Genomic DNA, 20,805 nt, shown 5'->3' on the forward strand with positions numbered 1-20,805 from the left:
CGATTTATAACAGCATGGAGAGCGGCCATCGCTCATTAGGGGAGTTTCACTATCCCATCTAACCTGGCATGAGCCGCACTGAGCTGGCATTTCAGATCAAACACACTGATCAGGCCCACTGGTTTTAGCAACTAATGGGCCAGAAATACCACTGCTGGACTTTAACGGCAGGAGGATCTTTGGTCAAGACATTTTCTAAGAGTGAGCAGATTAAAAGGCAAGGATTTTTAAAAAAGAATCCAATGAATACATTTCCCAAAGTACAGAGACTCTCACATGTAGGGTCTGAGCATCTGATGTGGCAGAGTCTGCTAAGTAGGTGCAAATTCATTGCTGTGCTTTCCTACTTTCTATAAAGATCTATGTGCACAAGTGGGGAGAGAAGGAAGGAGGTGACAGAGACATTGAATTAAACAGTGAGATGCACTGCGTGTCATACTCCACTGAAATCCGCAGCTTAATATCCTGTGCCCAGACACCCCAGAGAGCAGTGTAAAGCAATTATTTCAACACTTGCCATTCATTCAGGCTAAAAAGTGCATGCAATTCTCTGAGCATACCCGAACGCAGTAAACAAAAAATACATTGTACAAAACATGATTTGCTACCTGCCAGACTAATAATCCTCAAAGAAACAGAAATCTCTTTAGTTCTAGTTTTAATATTCCATAGTTTTTGGTTTCCTAAGATGTCATTCCAATCGCCTACAGGCAAGTGTTTCTGGAGCTGCACTGCATTTCGGTGCTGCAGCACTGGCACCCTGGAAATAGAGTCAATTTTAGGAGCTTTTATGCATACATAAATTAATGAGGACCGTGGAGCTTTTATTGAGATAGAAACCCGCATGAACATGTCCCCCAGCGCTGTGGCCATACACCCGCTGTCAATGCAAATCACCCCCGGTGCTGCTGGCCCCTCCGCCTGACAGGGGAAAAATGTAGTGTGTGTGTGTGTGTGTGTGAGGTGTAGCTTCTGTTGCGCTCAACAGGAGGAGCTGTTGACTCACCACATCGTGCCAAAGAGCTTTTGGAGCTTCATCTAGTTAAGATCTAGATATGTGCTGATTTATCCGGTGACAGCCGGTGAGACGCCAGTTTGTCAGAGTGTCCAAACTCTTCAACTTCAAACCTGTTGGTCCATGACCAGTGTGGACAAGCTTAGAAGTGATGCCTCCTCTGTGTTCCTCTAATCCACTTTCTGTTGTGATTGTTTATCTTATTACAGACCACAATCACTGCACGCACAGCCAGCATCCTCTCACCTGCTCGCTCAAGGGAGGCCATAATCATAATTAAGGAGATGAGGATGCCTCCAGGAAGCAACACGAGGGGAAAAAGGTAATTAACGGTATCTTGAGCATCATGATATCACCCAAAAGAACCTGGTTATCTCCTCACGTCCAATTATACACATCTTAAACGTGATGGATTTACAAACTCATTCCAGGAAGTGACAGCAATGCCCTTAAATGTAACATTCAGGCTCAGCTAAAGCTCAACATCAGCAGATGCCAAGGACATCTTCAAACACGATGATCACAAGGTGGGAGTCGTCCTACAGCGGTGGTGAGCTAAATCACTCCGCCGGATGGCTTTCGCTTGCGTACACCTTGAATTGAATTAATGAGGCTCCTCACTGTGTCGCAGCGACGAGAAGACAACAGTGAATGGAGAGCGGCATTCACCAGGGACTGGTGCTGGATTTAATTAGTCTGTGTTTACCTCCTTGTGTGATGCCCGAGAACCTGCTGCACAATCACAAGCATGTTTGTGCACACACACACACACAAACACAGCTGTAAAAGAGATAAATTGCGAGCGCCTGCAGTCAATCAGTGCGTAGGAAAGGCAACTCAGTTGGGAGGAAACGCAAGAGAGAAAGCAGCTTCGGAAAAAGAAAAAGAAAGCAGCATATTAGTGTTTTGTTTATGTGGAGGAGAGTGAGTGAAAGCTAATGAGTGGGAGGGAGGAGAAGCTGGAGTGAGGTGTGCATGTTGTCATCAGGGATGTTCTGCTGAGATCAAGTCTGAGATTGTGGAGAGGATGTGTAGTGATGCACAACTCCACACAGGCAGCATCTATCACCATCCCAAGTGCACCATCAAGCAGGCAGAAGCTGAAAAGTATGGACTCGTTCATCTATCAGTAACATCATCATCATAACAAATGACCAGAACATTTCCAGTTGAGAGGCAGGCCTGATCTCTGCTCTTACTACTACATATTAAAAAATAACACACTACATCACAGCACCAGCATTCACTCTCTTTTCTAATCATGCTTGACAGAAGCCTACAAACCAAGTGGGTTGGAGGTTACATACTGTATTTAACATGCAAACGGCTCCACTCCCACCACTGACAGATAGTTTACTTTTCACCAATGAAGCTGTCTTCGCGTTCAAACCAATGCCGTTAATAATAAATACATGCATACGGAAAGGAAGAGCCTTGTAGGAGCTCGTAGGCAAATCATACTCATTATTAATTCAGGTACAAGGACTAGTACGCTGACAAGTGCATGAACGCTAATTTTTCACATTCAATGCCCATAGGAGATGGAGTAGGCCGACGAGAGCAAATCATGTGTAATAATAAACCATTGTTTCTCAGAGCGACGAGGGAAGAGAGCACGCCGCCAAACAGCCCAGTGGAGGCGCATTAACAACGCTTGACTGGGCTTCTGGGAGGAACCTCCAGTCCTGGTGGCAAAAGCTCCCTATCTGGCAAAGATGGAGGAGAAAACCTCCCCTCTGTACACTGTTGTATAACCACTTAATATATGGATGCAGGCACACACACACACACACACACACAAATGTTGTGTACGAACCGTGGCAGCAACAACACACAACAACTGCCTCACCAATTAAACATCATTAACATGATCCCCTAGGTGTGTTTCCCAGTAAAGTGTGATGCTGCGGTGCTCTGCCTTCAGTGAGCCTGAGAGCTGGGCTTAATTTGCTTTTGAAAGACACACTTATGTAAGGTTCTAAAACCAGCCTTGAGTGCAGCTTCTATAAGAACAAAAAAAAAATACAGACATCAGAAAGAATAATGACCTTCAAGCAAGAACGGGCACATACTCAGATGTAAAGCACTCGTCTTTTCACAGGTGCATTTGTGTGCGTCTCCCAGGACTCATAGTGGAGGTTGGCAGGATTAAATATGTTTGGACAACTTCACCACAACCACATAAACACATACACATACACATACACATACACATACACATACACATACACATACACAAGAGGCAAGCAAGTCAGTTATCACAGTCTGTTCATCCCAACTTTTTTGGAATCTGGATTATAGTTTGCCCAGAAGAATAAAATAACTACTACTACTCCAAAGACAGCCAAGTTGACAACGAATGTACAGTGTATAATAATGTTAAATGTTCTTTAAGAAAGTTATTCCTATAGGAAAGCAGCCTTCTGAGTACCTTTGCATAGTAATATTGGTGATATTGGTGCACAATTCACAGAATATTTTTATTCTAGCGAAAAAAATAAGTGTACAGGCCAAAAGTTTGGACACACCTTCTCATTCAATGCGTTTCCTTTATTTTCATGACTATTTACATTGTAGATTCATCAAAACTATTAATGAACACATGTGGAATTATGTACTTAACAAAAAAGTGTGAAATAACTGAAAACATGTCTTATATTCTAGTAAGCAAAGGGTGGTTACTTTGAGGAATCTAAAATACAAGACATTTTTTCAGTTATTTCACACTTTTTTTGTTAAGTACATAATTCCATATGTGTTCATTCATAGTTTTGATGCCTTCAGTGAGAATCTACAACGTCAATAGTCATGAAAATAAAGAAAAACGCATTGAATGAGAAGGTGTGTGTCCAAACTTTTGGCCTGTACTGTATATATATAAATATCGGCTGCCATATTGGTAATCAGTGATTTTTTTCCGTCTGAAGTTGGAAACAATCTTAAAAAAAAAAAGAAAATCCAATATCAGTCAGGCACTAGCACACACACACACACACACACACACACACGCGCATGCACACACACACACACACACACACACACACATCTTACAACCAGCATCTCTGAGCAGATACGAAACTCAAACATTTTCATATACTCAAACTTTTTATAATCAAAAATATCATCCAAGCATTTACAGTGTATTACAACAAATGATTCTATGCAACTGTTAACAGCCTTTACAGAAAATGAAGAAATATATCCATTTTTGATCTATTTTACAAACCAGGAACAGCAAAAAGAGAAGAGAGGGAGGCCGGAGGGTTCGGAGGCTTTAAGCGTTCAGTTAGCCCCTGATGACCTCCGTGGGTAGCCCTGTAGTCCTCCTCACACTGACACCATACAGAGCCACCTGCAGGCTCAGAAAGCACAATGCCCGGCCCATGTGGGCGATAACTACATAATAATCCAGTGACTGTAGGAATCTGTGGTCTTCTGCGACTCGCTGAGAGTCGTTTTGTCAAAATATTTTGCAGACACGGAGAAAGTTCAAGTTCATGAAGACTTTGTTGCTCGTGGTTTGGTGTCAACACTCCTGGATCCACGGAAATGCTGCATTTTTTTTAACGTCTCTGCCACCTACAGAGTCCCTGAAATCCTCCTGTAACATTCCCTCCTGATCTGAGATCTGTGCTCAGTCTTCTGTATCCTTGTACAGTCCACCGTCTTTGATATTGGTGGGCTTTATACTGCGTGTTTCACATCTCTACAGTGTCTCTATGTTGTCTCGTCTGCCTGTCGTCTCTGTCATGTCCCAGTAGTGTCCCCATAGAGTCCTATGTGCTCTTGATGCCCTGGAAGCCGCAGAAGTTCCAGCGTTTCTCCAGACTGGCTCCGACGCCGGTCAGCTCCTGTCTGAAGGTGCAGGGCAGCCGGGAGAGAAGAGCCTCCACCTCACTGGTGTTAATCTGCACAAAGACACACACATCAGACCAGAGTTAGACCAAAAAACAAGTCCATGTGCATTAACCCATTGACGCCGGGAAAGCATTATCGCATTTCTACCATTAAAACCGGGAGCGCTGTTGCGTCACTCTACCATTAAGGCCGGGACAGCGGATATGTCATTTTGTAGTATTTGTATTTTTTTCCACCTATTTTCGGTCTCTTGGCCAATGAAATGCATCAGAACATGATCAGAATACATGCGGGAGTGTCGCAATGCAACATTGGACTTTTCCAGAACTTATAAATCATGGAGGAAGACGGCTATAGCGGAGGAGCTCAGCAGGAAGTGACATTACTTTATGCGGCGTTGAGTACCCTGAAAAGTGCAATATATAAAATGTATTATTATTTATTATTATTATGATATATATATATTTTTTTATTACAGTAGGCTAATGAGAACTATGTCTATTTCTTCCAGTGGTCATATCATGTTAGCATCTTGCTAATGGGCATGTATTAGTATTATGCATAGGATTTTTTATTCAGACAAATGTAACATTTGCTGAGTTTGTTGATTTTAAAAAAAAATGTATTGAAGGTTTGGACAAATAAACTCAACTTCGTATGAAAGCCACGGGTATAAGCTCTCAAATACTTTTTGAAATTAATTTTTATCTGCTACAGAGGCTGAAAAATCTATTATTTAGTAGGTGTTGAATTTCCAGAAAAACTTCAGGTTTTAGGGGGTCATTTGAAAATCGCCCAGAGGTTTTACAGGCATTTTTTTCCAGGCGCTTTAGGCCTTAATGGGTTAAGAAAGACTGCACACAGTCAAACACCAACAGTCATTACAGATCCATTTCAGAGTTACTGTTTTATCCGAGAGTTTGCAAAAAGAATTCTCAAACTTGATTCTGTATGAATGCCGATCAAATCTGTGAGAAACACAGACACTGCTCTGGTCACCAGTGACTGGCTGTCAATGCAGCGTTTCATTTAATCTTAATCATCCCTGAACCTTAAAGGTTGTGTTTTGACACAATGGACCATCATATTTTAATGGACTTTGAGGAACTTTTGTAGCGGTGGTGATGTGGATGTTGAACTCCAGCGACTGAACACTTCCTGGGATTGAAAGAAATCTTAAAACAGCATCCAATAAAATGTGTTGACTGGCTGAAAGGCTCCAACTAAACCTCTGTGATCAAGACTACAGCCCATGCTGGCAGGGATCCATGTCAACATTTCAAGCTCTCCTACACTGTAAAACCAACTTGTTGTTTCAACTAAAATATTTGATTGTTCGTGCTGCGAATGAATCTTATGTTAAGACAACGAAGACAATGGAGTTAACTCAAATTAATCTTGCTATTTGACTCAGTATTTTAAGTTAAAATGACTTTTTGCACAAATCTTTGTTTTATTGAAAAGGAAAAATGAATTATAATCACAAACAAGCAGCATCGGGTTTTACAGTGTACCTTAAAAATGTGTGTGTGTTAAGACAAGGCATACAATTCTTTTTTGCTGAGTCACAAATGTGATTTTGGCTCTCTAACTTTAGTTTTACCTTCGGAGGCTAAAGTTTGGCATGGAGGTAATGTGTGTGTTTGTGATCATCCCGACTGGCTACAAAGGAGACGTAGCGATGGGAGTGTCAGACTGTAAAATGGTGCATTACTTCCAAATTAATTCAGACACTTCCACGTGATTTGTGGAACGGTTGATCATGAGCCAAAGAAAAGCTGATTAACTGTTCATGCCAGTTTCCTTACAAGGGCTGCAGCAGTGGGAGTGAACTGAAACAAGAAGGTGCTTCACTTCTAAGTGGATTCACGTACCATGGACAGACTCCTTTTGTCATAGACTCTTATGGGAGGCATCATTGCACTCAGCAGAGTTCCTTGTTTATAACAGATTATTTTCCCCGCCCCCCTTATTTTAGCCACACCTCATTCATGACTCACAAACTATTTGCTGTACAGACTTGCAGGACAGTCGTTTTTAGGGTTAGAACTGAGAAAAATGACTTTAAAGTTCTCCTGTAATCCAGCCTCAGTAGTTGTAGGTAGATTATTGGACATGTGGCTGTTTTGTTACTTTATATTATCTTATTCTTTGTACATATCAATCCTCATATTTTATTTTATATTTTAACCCTATTTTGCAGTTACTGTATTCTTGCTTTGTATTACTTACCAAAAACGTGGCACCATACCAAGGAAAAAGGCAGTATAGATTCTCCAAAAACTATTTTGCCACAACTTGGGCTCTGGGTGTGTTAGATACACTGTATTTAAAATAATTGGAACCATTTGTTTTCCTGAACACGGATATACCAAACCCAAACTAATTTGACCATTTCGGGTGAATATTTTCCACCCGGAAGCTGTTCTGGTGCTGAAAGTCTCACATTGCTAAGCTGTATCAAGGCCCAAATGGGGACAATTTATTTTGAATAGAACCACATTATTATGTGTGAGTATTAGATTATTGTGTGTCTGGGGGTGTTTCTGTATCTGTAATGTAAAATCTGCTATACCTAAAAATCACATTAATGTTAACACACTGCAAAACAGCTTTTCTTTGAAGCAATATAGGCAAGTTAAACTCCAATTCAACAGAGCAAAACAAAATAATTTTTCGTGAGGATGCCGTGAAATCAGCTGTGTGTCACCATGGAAACAGTAACAAAACGGCTATTTTTTTGTGAGGTAAAACATAACAAGAATACAGTAATGGATGTTACTGCACTGCACATTAAAATGGCAACATTGGAGAGATTCAGCCACATGTTGGACCCTCCAGACTCTCAGAATCTGTGGCGAGCAGCTGCATCAGAATATAAGAATAGTTTACATCTTTTATGTTGTTTGTTAGCTTGTTAGCTTGTAACTGGCAGTGACTGACAGTGGTTGTGAAATATAAAATATTGTCTGCTATGATGCTGAAATGTGTTTGTCTCTCTGTACTGACAAGTCCACTCTGTGCTGGAGGTTTCTGGTTTCTTTTAGAGCTTTCCAACCTTTAATGTAAATCTAGTTTGCCTGGCTGAGTTTGAATCTCAGATTTTCGGGAAGTACACACATATCTCCACCTGCAGTAGAGGAATGTGAAAACACTTCTCAGGTGACAAACTGCACAGATACAAGTCAATTTAGTCAAGGTCAGACGTTTTAGGAGACATAAATATGAGGAAAAACACATTTTTGAGAAAAGGGGGCCTTTAAATAATAAATGCAGTCACTGTGCAGAAAGCCTTGCACCTATTCTCCTTCTTAATTTTTAAACACTTTTTTTTTTGACAGAAACTAGTTAGGAGGGCATGTCACCATGAAAAATGCTTATTCATGTTTTTGCAGTTATAAACAGGCCCGGCCCTTGCCAAGTCAACCTGTTACGTGTCAGGCAGCAATGTGTGTGTTTTTGTGTTTCTCCTCCCTCCTTTTCCTGTTTTCAGGTGATTCCTGCACAGACTGTCAGTGATTGATGACAACCTGCAGGTGATTACTGATGAGCTGCTACCTGTGGAACCAGGCTGTGCTCCTATTGGCTCCCTGCATCCCCAGCTGGCCAATCATAATGGAAGAGACCCTTTTAAATGGAGGACATCTTGGGCCTTCATTCTCTCTTGGTTTTCCAATGCATTTGCTGACTTTGCTTAAGAAAATTGGTTTGTGTGGTGGGAGGTTGGGACTAGGTAAGTTGGGGGCAAGGTTATAATAATTTTGGATTTTTCATTAGTTTTAGTTTTAATTTCGTTGTCAATTTTTGTTTTCAAATTCAGTTAGTTTTAATTAGTTTTTAGAGTGAGTTTGCTAGTTTTGATTTGTTTTATTTTTTGGAAAATGCTTAGTTTTAGTTTAGTTTTTATTAGTTTTAGTGTTAGTTTTAGTTGTTTTGTAATGGGGTATTTTTTGGGTGCCAGATTCAATAAGGTCACAATAAATGTTTCCTTCATTTCCTTTGTCTGATCCATCTCAGCCCCAATAAATTTACTAAGTCATAAAACCAGATAGATGAAATAGATTTCATATCAACCAAAAAGGTTTATGTATGAAAAAAGTTGACAAAGACGAAAACTAAGGACATTTTCACTATAATTTTAGTTAGTTTTAGTTAGTTTTGTAACCACACAATACAGTTTCAGTTAGTTATCGTTTTATAAAAAAATCCTGTTTTTATTTCAGTTAACGAAAATGTTTTTTCAATTCTAGTTTTCGTTATTTCGTTAGTTTTCGTTAACTATAATAACCTTGGTTGGGGGTACCCTGTACATTTTGCATCACGTAGGTTATTCTCTGTTACTCCATTAGTTTATTGGTTGTGCCACCCCTGTATTGTTCTGAAAGCCTTTTTTGTAGATAAGTTAGTTCGGCCTTTTGTTTGTTTGTTTTTCCTCACAGCTAGTTTAGATCGGCCTTCTTTTGTTATATTTGTTTCAACTTTCTTTTGGCACAATCACTTGTCCCATCCTCCCCCACCTTAGTGTGTCTTTGTTTGGTTATTGTAAAATAAATCATCATTTGTTTGGCTTTAGCCCTGCGATAGTCTGGCGTCCTGTCCAGGGTGTACCCCGCCTCTCGCCCAATGACAGCTGGGATAGGCTCCAGCCCCCCGCGACCCGATTGCGGATAAGCGGTTAATGGTAATGAATGAATGAATGAATGTTTGGCTTTAAGTGTCAGAATGGAGGACTTAGTTTTAATACGAGCCAGCATCCAGGGAAATCTCACAACTAGCCAGGTATTACCAGATGTAGAGCTGGGACTGTTTGGGATAGAAAAGTGAGAGAAACTCTCCCCAAAGTTTTCTCCAAAACAAAATATTTGAAATGTTTCTAGTTTCAACTGAACGTATATTTACAGATCTCTGATTGTTTCGAATACAACGCGACCGGATACCATGTTGTCAAATTCAAATCCAGTTTCAAATCAATTTTTCAAGAAAAATACTTTACATCATTTTTGACTTTGTTTAATTTTCTGATTGTTGTGTTATTGTCTGCTGGCTGGGTTTAGTCAGTGGATGTAACACAACCAATGAGTTAACTTCAGACATTGCTCACACATCCACACTTATTTTACACACTCCACACCTCCTCTCCACTCACACTCTAGTGCAATCAGAGAACAGTGCAAGTAAATTTCTAGCGTCTGCATGACGGCATAGCAGCCACCTGACTAAGCGAAATCTGGCTGGTAGCACTCGGGTGGGCCGAGGATCATCAGTCAAGTGAAATCCTGAGGCGGCGCTGCCAAAAATCCACCGCACGAGCGGCTGTGGACGACCCACACTGACTGTCTTGCATTAATAACTAGATTGTTCTGGCCCCGTGCTGATGTCAGGATGCATTAGGGTCCATCATGGAGATAGGGACTGGTGTGACATCACAGACAATGGAGCTGTGTGTGGAGCCTGTAGATAAGCAGAGAGGATCGGGCTTGTTGTTGGAGAGTCTAGTCAGTGATATTGACAGAACTCTGTGGGCTGCTTGATGTGTGTAGCGGAGAGTCGGTGTGGGAACAACAGATGCACAGGCACAAACTCATACGCACACAGACAGACAAGCGTGGGCGATCTCACACACACACACACCCGTACTTACACATGAACACACACAGATACACTAAACAAAAGACCCAAAAGGCATGAGAGGAGACCGTCACACTCTTTTCTTTGCGTGTGTGAGAATGAGTCAGGGCGGTGATGAGCATATTCAAAGAGTTGCTACAGAGAACAGTCATTTCTTGGGGCAATGGAGAGACAAAGTTTTTCTGACATATTCATTCTTCCAAATAATGAATAAGTTTGAGCAGTTTAAGGCCCCGTTTACACGAGGACGGTCGCGGATAAAAACGACAAAATATTTTATCGGAAGTGCCTTTCGTTTAGACGGTGACGGTGTTTTTGGGGCTTAAAAACGCAAAAATCTGAAAACACCCTCCAAAGTGGAAAAGTTAAATACGCTTCTCCATAGCGTGTCGTCTACACTGACAAGACACAAAACTCTGATCTGATCTGACCAAAAAAAACACACAACATGACAAAAAAAAGACACAAAATGACAAAAAAAGACATAAAATGACCAAAAAAAGACATAAAATGACAAAAAAAAGACAGAAAGTGACAAAAAAAAGACAGAAAATGACCAAAAAAGACAGAAAATGACCAAAAAAACACAGAAAATGACCAAAAAACACACAAAATGACCAAAAAAACACACACAAAATGATCAAAAGAAGACACAAAACTCTGATCTGATCTGCTCACGTCACGTATGTGTTTACGTCACATACATGCTCCAGGACAGGAAATAAAGAAACGTGGGATTATTTCCATGGTGGGACCTTCAAGCTGCTCTGGCAGCTCTAATAAACTTACAGGAGTCTTTCCACCAAATGTCCAGGATATGTACAGATAGTATTAGTGAACAGAGAAGGATCTGGAATTACCTCCATCACATTCTGGATGCAGCGATTGGTGGGAGGAGCCAGACGGCTGTGAACGAGACCTGGGAGATCTAGTGATGGAGGAGAACTTTGTGGAAGGAGTAGCTGATGGAAATGTGTGGCGTGAAAACTTCTGCATGCCCAAAGATGCTCTTATGGCTTTAAGTGATGCCGCCTGGCTGCATACAATCCAATTTCACACACTTTTGCGTCACCGTATGCAGCAGATTTCCTCCCAAAAACGCTCGTCTAAACGAGGAATAAAAAGTGAAGACGCGACGCCACTTTTGCGTCTTCTGTTCAGACCGTCCTCGTGTAAACGGAGCCTTAGATGAGAGGGTTTTGCCGTGGACGTTTAATCTTTTGTTTGGCCGCTTACTGCGACTCTAAATGGAACGGCGACATCTGCCATTTTTCCTGAAGGTCTCCTTGTCGGGGAGGAGAGCAGAAATGGCCATAAATCTTCATGTTTCCTTTTGGAGGTGACATTGAAAGTTTGCCTTTTGAATGGCCTGTGTAAGTGGCAGTGAAGAGCGATAATATGTCTAAAATGCTTCCTGAGAAAGATGGGGATAAAAGAGCTGCGGGTCGCCAGACAGAGTGGGAACTAAAGGCGGTGTTTGGCTTTAAGTGTCAGAATGAAGGACTTAGTTTTAATACGACCCAGCATCCAGGGAAATCACACAACTAGCCAGGTATTACCAGACGTAGAGCTGGGACTGTTTGGGATAGAAAAGTGAGAGAAACTCTCCCCAAAGTTTTCTCCAAAACAAAATGTTTGTAATGTTTTGGATTCTAGTTTCAACTGAACGTATATATTTACAGATCTCTGATTGTTTGTGATGTGCCGTTTTGTGTTTTCGAATACAACGCGACTGGATCTTCAAATCCAGTTTCAAATCAATTTTTCAAGAAAAATACTTTATCTAAACATCTTTTCTTGGCTGAGAAGGCAGAAACACTATTAATGCATAATCAATACATAGCTATAACTTAGTCCAATGAATGTAAAACCAATGTGAAGAGCATCAAAACTTAATGACTTATTGCAGATCTTATTATTGTAGTTGGTCCCTAGTGGACTTCTTGAGCAATTTTATTATTTAAGCTTTTGTGGTGTTCTAATCTATTATCTGCTCTCGCTTGTCTATCTTTTGATTGATTAATTGATTTTATTTGACCATTTCTGATACAAAAATATGAAACAGCAACCTGTGCCATACGTTATAAAAATAAATAAAAATATAAAAATAGTCAGGGATGACACAATAAAGCCCTAAGGCTTATTTCCATTGTGGTCCCTATAGGGCAGGAGACAGGGGCAAGTAGCAGCATATCATTTTTGTACACAGATATAGTAATTTGGTTATAATAATAATAATAATGTTGAATTGAAAATGTAATATTTTCTTCGGGGAGGACCCCCACCCCCTGCCGAACACCTGTACTTACTTATTTTTTGTTACCCGTTTTTTTACCACAATTTTTTTAAATTAAATATGTATATGTATGTATAATTAGTTAGGTATTTGTTATTTCTTATTGGTTTTATTTATCTATTTTTTTATTTGTTTATTAATTTACTTATTTTTATTATTATTTATTTTATCATTTTATCTATTCTTTTATCCCAACCCATCTTTTTTTGTTTTTCCTTTGTTTGTTTACCTTTACTTTTCAACTATATTTGCCAATTTCTTGGGGCTAGGTGCAATTGCTACTTGCAATTACTGGTGTATGGAACAGTATTGTTTGTATGTTTTATAAAAATGTAAAATCCAATAAACAGAGACAGGTGCTAAAACGTAAAATATACGTAAAAATATATATATTTTTTAACATTAAAGCATGTAAACATTTTCTGGTAGAAACCCCAAAATACAACCTGAAAATGTGCATTACAGGACCCTTTTAACAGTGTTAGCCATGGTCGAGCTTATACTCTGCAATTCTGCAATGTATTGTACAGACATTAAGTGTTTTTTCAGGCTCGGTGGAATGTTTTCGACATCCAATTTGTCCGGCCGTGCACTCAGGAAGATTTGATCAATACTGCTTTCCAAAATGTCAAACTTTTCCTTTTAAGTGCTTCAGTCTCACCTGAAGGCATCTCCTCCAAAAGACACTCATTTCTGTGTAAAGGGCTGGAAAATCATTAAGGAGCACTGCTTGCATTGAGGGGCCGTGTCTCTGCTGCTCAGCAGGACCCTGGCACACAACGAGCCCATATGTCAGCCCTGTAGGGGGGGCTGAACCAGAGTCTGGATGGGAGTCTCTAATCTGGTGTGTTAGTGAGGATCTCTGCTAGGCTACTCCACAGGTTGGATTGGTGTGTTACCTTGGTGTCAGCTCTGTCTCCACTGTGTTAAAGTGTTCATGTGTTTTTGGTCACTTAATGTCTTTTTTGGTCATTTTGTGTTTGTTTTTTGGTCATTTTGTGTCTTTTTTTGATCATTTTGTGTCTTTTTTGATCATTTTGTGGTTTTTTTTGGTTCTTTTCTTTCTTTTTGGGTCATTTTGTTTCTTTTTTGGGTCATTTTGTTTCTTTTCTTTCTTTTTGTGTTTTTTTTTGGTCAATTTGTATCTTTTTTTAGTCATTTTGTGGTCAATTTGTGTCTTTTTTGGTCATTTTGTTTCCTTTCTTTGGTCATTTTGGGTGATCTGAACTGTGCGTGTGAGATTGTGTTCAGTGAGCGGAGGTCACGGACAACATGCATGTTAAATTGGGGGTCGCGACTCAAAAAGGTTGAGAACTACTGCCATAAACCACAGCAAAATGCAGTTTTTTATTTTTTTTAATTTTCAACATTTTACCATAATGGTGCACAAGTGAAAAAGTTTTTAAAATTAATTTTAACATTTATTTAACATCTGTAAAGGCTTCAGTAGCTTCAACAGATTTGTGAAATTTAAAATTTAAATTTAAAAACATTATAAAAGGAACTTTTTTAAACTGGTTTCTTGTCTGAATGTTGCCTGTAGGAAACATTGAACCAACGACCCATTGAAATCATTGTCTTGTGTATGAAACTATCAAAATATGAAGGTTTGCTCCCCTATAAGTAGGAGTAGATTTTTTTTTTCCAGATGGAAAAAGGGCCAGGAAATTACATTTGGGGTTTTTTTATTTTGTTTTTTTTGTGGCGCAAAGCTGTTTCCTTTGCAAAATAGGGTTTCAACATGGCCTCCTGGAGGTCATGTGACAAATTAAAGCTCTGCTAGGCTACTCCACAGTTTTGATTCGTGCATGCTTGTTACCTTGGTGTCCAAACGCTGCAGGTAGGAACAGATGTACTCGATGCTGGCTCCAAACGGGTGGACGTGCAGGAACGTGGAAATGATCCCTGAGGTAGAACAAACAAGTCATGCAAAGATGTTAAAGCAGAGACGTGTCACATACTTCCAGCTTCTGTCACATGTCAAAAAATTGACAAACTGCCAAAGGATGTTAGTTCTTCTTCTCCGCTCTGCCTGAGTCTACCAGCAGCTTCGAGTGGCTTCTCCCAGAGTCCCAGTACTGTTAAGAGGCTCTTGTATATTGTGGCTCCAGATTAGAGGGAGTGTTTAATGACAGCTTTGATGCCGTTGTCTCTCATCAAAGCCAGACTCTCCCCCAGCTCAAACAAACCATCTGCTATCACAAACAGACAGGACCAGGAGAGAGATAATCCTCCACCTCTGCTTACTAACCACCTATAAAGCAGTAAGGGACCAACAGCTGAAACAAACACACACAATGCTAAAGTCACAAAACTTTCAACAGGCTCAAACACTTTAGCAACAAAATCACAATCACTTGAGACTTTCGAGAGGAAATTACTGCTTCAAGACTTCATTTTTTCCACCTGCAGGTCAGAAGCAGCTCTGTTGACACTGAATAAAAGTCTGGCTGGGACTCTGATGGTCCATTCAGATACAATATATATTTTTGGGTCATTTTGTTTCTTTTCTGGTCATTTTGTGTTTTTTTTGGTCATTTTGTGTCTTTTTTGATCATTTTGTGGTCAATTTGTGTCTTTATATACTCATTTTGTGTGTTTTTTGGTCATTTTGTGTCTTTTTTGATCATTTTGTTTCCTTTTTTGGGTCATTTTGTGTCTTTTTTTGGTAATTTTGTTTCTTTTTTGGGTCATTTTGTGTCTTTTTGGTCATTTTGTATCTTTTTTGGTCATTTTGTTTCTTTTTTGGGTCATTTTGTGTCTTTTTGGTCATTTTGTGTCTTTTTGGTCATTTTGTTTCCTTTTTTTGGGTGATCTGAACTGTGTGTGTGAGATTGTGTTCTTGAGTCTGATGGTCCATTCAGATACAATATATAAGTAGAAAATTAATGTTGATTTATTTGCACGAAACCACCCACTGGAAAGGCTTTGCTGTTTGTGTTTATTTGTCTTGAAAGTGCCAATAACCATGTTCTCCAACTAATAATACAGACGTTTGCAGATTGCCAGAATATATTTTATTCTACTATTATTTTATTTTTTATTAGAGCTCATACTGAGGCTGATATTCATTATCAATGAATTGTAGGGATATCTTTATCTTAAAGACTATTAAGACTACTACTAACTGATGGGTATTGGCTACTAAGCTACACTGATACTTTGTTTAACACCAGCTTTTCAACTCTGTAACTCTGCTCAACATGTGAACACTAGACTCCATAATCCACAGCAAAATGCAGTATGACACTGCATATGTTCATCATTTACCTCATTTAAGTGTACGTGTTTAATTTCTGCTCAGTTTGAGTCTCTTGCATCTCTGATCTCGTGTGATGCCGACAACGACTGTAAGTGCATCAAAATCCCAGAGAGCAAAAAGCCAATAAGAGTAGGTTCATTTATTAATTTCATCCGTGCTTTACTAAATGGAATAACTTAGGGGATACAGTTAATTCAGGTTACTCAGGCAAAGGCTGCAGCAAAGCAACATACTTTTAAAAGGAGAGAGAAATTCCCTTGCTGCAGCGAAAAACCCAAAAAGATTACAAAAAGGGGTTTATTTTTTTATACTATGTCATTTTGTCTATATCATTCAAAACTTTGGGGAACAGCGTGGACGCAGGCATTTTAATATGTTGCAGAGCTATTTAGTTGTCAAGCATAATACATCGGATTAATTTTCATAGTTTTAGTGAACCTGTGTGCACTCTGCAGAGATATTAGAATCGGATCGGGACAGTAGAAACTCAAATTGTTCCCCTTTTCACACAACATTTCCACCTTTGTGTTCTCCTTTGAGTCTTACAACCTGGGATAAACGTAAACTTGACTATTACATTTTTCTGAGTCTGATGGGAATCCCAAGCCTGTGCTTTACAGTGTCATGACAATTTGTAGTTCAGTCTCAGCAGCAGCAAATGGAATTTCACCTTAAATTGAAGCAGCTAGAGCAAATCTGTGTTTGAGTTTTTCTACTGGATGTATTTGTGCTTTGTGCTGCCACTGAAGGCACCAAAAGAATGTCAGCCTGAGTTTTTACAGCTTTCACACCTGCTGCCAGTTTTCAACAATGCCAGGGTAACCTGCTGGAGCGCCCTTGGCAAATCTCAGCTGTAAGCCCCTTCTGAACCTGCTTCCCCACCATTCTGTGAACACTGTATTATCTTCATATATCCATCAAGTACAACGCCTGCAGCCCCAGAAATCAACTAAAATGCTGGAAAACCTTCTGACCGCAGGTTTGTGGTGTGTCGATTACTTAATTGTAACTTTATTTAAACTACCTGTAGATCTGAGGTCTGCCCAAACGCTCAGCTCCTTTAAATCAGGACTGAAAACACTATAGTTTACTGAAGCGTACTCTTAACTTTAACACTTATCTGCTCTACTCTACTGCCCTTACTTTTTAACTACACAATGTTTGACTTATGCTTTTTATTATTTTATCTCTTTTTTTTATCCTGCTGTATCTTATTTTATCATATTTAATTTTTTTATTTCTATTTCCCTGTTTTAATTGACTGTTTTTACTGTTTTCAATTGTGTCTTGCTGTTTTTAATGTGTATGTAAAGCACTTTGAATTACCTTGTGTTGAATTGCGCTATACAAATAAACTTGCCTTGCCTTGCCTTTATTTATTTTATTATTTATGCACCAAGCTTGAGGCCTCTGGATACTTAAAATAGATGATTCAATTTTCGAACCATTTACAACAGACCATCGTACAATAATCCCTGCTTTATGCATTCAGGTATGCAAGTGATTTAAAGTAGGAAGGGTTTGTACCTCTCAAGCTCTCTTTTTTCACAACTACTTCTGTCACTTTTTCTGTGAAAGTGCAACACCCTGAATGCTGAGGGGAGCCTGCTTTGAGACGGCGAGAGGTTGCCGCCTCCCAATGTTTTCAAAACGGCAGCAGCAGCAAGAAGACAGAGGTTCAACACTTCAACTCTTTTAACGTGGCAATGCCGCCAGCTGTATGACCTGTACAACCACAGCGAGGGAAACAACACCGGAGATGATTCTACTCCGAGTTCCCTGAATAACAACAGTAATTACTGTATTTATAAAGTAAGACATATAAATAACATAAAAATGACAAATAATAGCAGTATTTATACCATAGAATATTGGAGGATATTACATACAGCCAGAATGTGTAAAAAAACCCATATGAAAATAATATTTTGAGAAATAGTTTACGAGATTAAAGTGGCAAATCTACGAGAAAAAAATGTGCAGATTTATAAGATTAAAAAGTGGTGAATCTGGGAGAAAAAAGTTGCTTTTTTTCCCACTTTTTCCCCGTAAATCTGCGACTTTTTTCGCACAGATTTGCCACTTTAAATCTCTTACATCTGTGACTTTTTTAGCACAGATTTACCACTTTAAATCTCTTAAATCTGCGACTATTTTTCTTGTAGATTTACCACTTTAATCTAGTAAATTTGCAACTTTTTTCTCGAAATATTACCTGAAGTTACCAAATATAGTTATTTGCCTGATAAAGGGTTAATGGTCTAACTCCAAAATTCTGTTCTATATAGTTCACAGTCTTTTCATATATTTTCAACTATTACTTTGAAACTATGAAACTTTTGCAAACAAATCTCTGATTTTACTTTTCCCAGACCGACATAATTTATCTGCATGATGTGAATACAAGAGGTGGGCAGCAGCCACCTGTGGTGCTCAGACTGGTGGGATCAGAGGTAGCCGGGGGCCTCGGCGGTGGCGTTGCGCTCTGCTGCAGCTGATTCAAGATTGAGGCTTGTTGTCTGAAAGCACCTTAATTCTCTGAGAGAGATGAGGGAGGCAGTGGGGTGCAGCCTGGAGGCAGCCAGGAGCACCGTGGCCATTTGGAAAAGGTATAAAGACTTTTTCCTTTTAGATTTCCTCAGGTGATCAAACTTACAATGCGCTTACTTTTGGTACTTATCTGTTCAGTTTCTCAAACTAAATGTTTAGTTTCATACTCTGCTTCTGGGGTGCAGCTCCCAAACAAATGTTATTGCAATGCAATTAATTAAATTAGTACGAGACACACAGAAAACTTGCGGAAAACCTGAAAATGTGTATCCCAAAAAAATGCACATTAATAATAATAATAATAATAATAATAATACATGTGTGCTTGCTTGTATGCAATTCCTACTGCTACTGTGTAAAAATACAGCAAATACAACATTTAAGTCCAAAGCCCTATTTGCATGGTTCTAGTATTTTGTAATAAGTGAGATATTATGAAGAATATTGGAGGATATTACATTCAGCCAGAATGTGTAAAAAAACCCATATGAAAATAATATTTTGAAAAAAAAGTTTACGAGATTAAAGTGGCAAATCTACGAGAAAAAAATGTGCAGATTTATGAGATTTAAAGTGGTGAATCTGGGAGAAAAAAGTTGCTTTTTTCCCACTTTTTTCTTGTAAATCTGCGACTTTTTTCGCGCAGATTTGCCACTTTAAATCTCTTAAATCTGCGACTTTTTTTCTTGTAGATTTGCCACTTTAATCTAGTAAATTTAAAGGGTTAAGTAAGGGATCTGAATACTTTTCCACCACTGCCCAGGTTACACTAGTCCCATGCAAATAGATTAATATGAGCAATGCTCGAGTCAGATGAATGCCAACGTACCGACTAGCAGAGCTTCCCTCTCGGAGTGGACAGGACTGGGTGGGTTCTTCTCCGTAGGACCTTCCTTCTCCTGACTGCAGGACACCACTGTTAACACTGCAGCTTCCTGCACACACACACACACACACACACACACACAGTTACATTACATGGATCAGCTTGCAGCCGTCGTTTGACTGTGGCTGATCGGAAGTAAACAAGCTTAAACTTAAGCGGATGCATGGCACACGATAAAAAAGACAAACACAAATAAGAATGAACACATCAGAAAGTTTCACCACCAACACATTAATACAGAGAGACAATGAGGATGAGGATAATGAGGCGAGGGAGAATATTTTGCCAGAAGCTATATTTCTGATTGAGGGATGAAATGCGTGTCTCACACACACACAGACACACACACACACACACACAAAAGGAGATGAGTGGAAGAAGAACAAGAGAGAGAGAGAGAGTTGGAAGGGAGATGATCAAGCTGTTTGCTTCAGATCTCTGACAGGTGGCAGAAAATGGCAGAGGAATAACAGAGGAGTTTTTGTCTGTTTGTTGTCCTACATAGTATTGTGTGTACTATTTCCACTAATGGTGTGGGATGCCTGGTGGCCCTTTTCTGTTTTTAATCTATCTGTAACACTCAGCGAGTGTGTGTCAGCGTGTGGGCATGAGTAGACATATGCACATGTGCGAGCCATTTTGACTTTGTGACTCCTTTTTTTTCGTAGCCCGGTTGTGTCTGGGTGATTTATTCAATGACAAACGCGGTGGCAGTGAACTGGACTGGCCTCTAATGATCTGTCATGTCACCAGAAGAGGTTAGAGAGGAAGTCAGAGGAAGATGAAGAAGGAGGAGGGAGAATGAGGACAAAAAAACAATATCTGGAGAGCAGTGTGGAGGGCTCAACCTCTTTTCCACTTACACTGGTTTGATTAGCGCACTCCTCGCTGCCTCTGTCATCTTGCGACATCTCCAGCTGCGGCACATTAGAAACATATGAGAAAAAGCCACAGAGAAACAAGCTAAGCGCTAATGCAGACAGACGGGGGTGCGTGGATGCGCTCAGCATGGTGTGCAAATACAGGCGTTGTTTATTTTTAGAGTAATGTCCAGAAATTTGCTGATTTTGAACAAACAAGGAAAGCAAAGATACTCAACTCCATATGGATATAATTCATCTTTTTGAGTCAAAACTGGCACAGAACAGTCAGCTATTAAATTTGTAACAATGAAACACTTTGTGAGTTCTGATTTCCTGGGAACATATTAGTGCAAAGATAATTACTCTATTGTTCGGTCAACCTTTTTGCTTCCAAGTACGCCCATAGCACTATATGGTGGGCTTAAGTACCCCTTCACTGCAACCACT

The 20,805-nt window shown here is 39.6% G+C and overlaps 1 protein-coding gene across 5 annotated transcripts in view; it reads right to left on the reverse strand.

The window, feature by feature from the left end:
• Positions 1–4,113: 4,113 nt before the first annotated feature.
• The window catches only part of enox2 (ecto-NOX disulfide-thiol exchanger 2), a 273,688-nt gene continuing 256,996 nt past the window's right edge, over positions 4,114–20,805 (reverse strand). For all 5 annotated transcript variants that reach the window (XM_059346084.1, XM_059346082.1, XM_059346083.1 and 2 more), the window contains 4 exons: positions 20,359–20,412; positions 19,439–19,544; positions 14,617–14,702; positions 4,114–4,923 (listed from right to left, as the gene is read on the reverse strand). In XM_059346084.1, the coding sequence (XP_059202067.1) occupies positions 4,792–4,923; positions 14,617–14,702; positions 19,439–19,544; positions 20,359–20,412 (378 nt within the window). In that variant the 3' untranslated portion in view covers positions 4,114–4,791. The remainder of the gene's footprint in view (positions 4,924–14,616; positions 14,703–19,438; positions 19,545–20,358; positions 20,413–20,805) is intronic.

The sequence above is a fragment of the Centropristis striata genome, chromosome 12, assembly GCF_030273125.1.
Source record: "Centropristis striata isolate RG_2023a ecotype Rhode Island chromosome 12, C.striata_1.0, whole genome shotgun sequence".
Lineage (NCBI taxonomy): Eukaryota > Metazoa > Chordata > Actinopteri > Perciformes > Serranidae > Centropristis > Centropristis striata.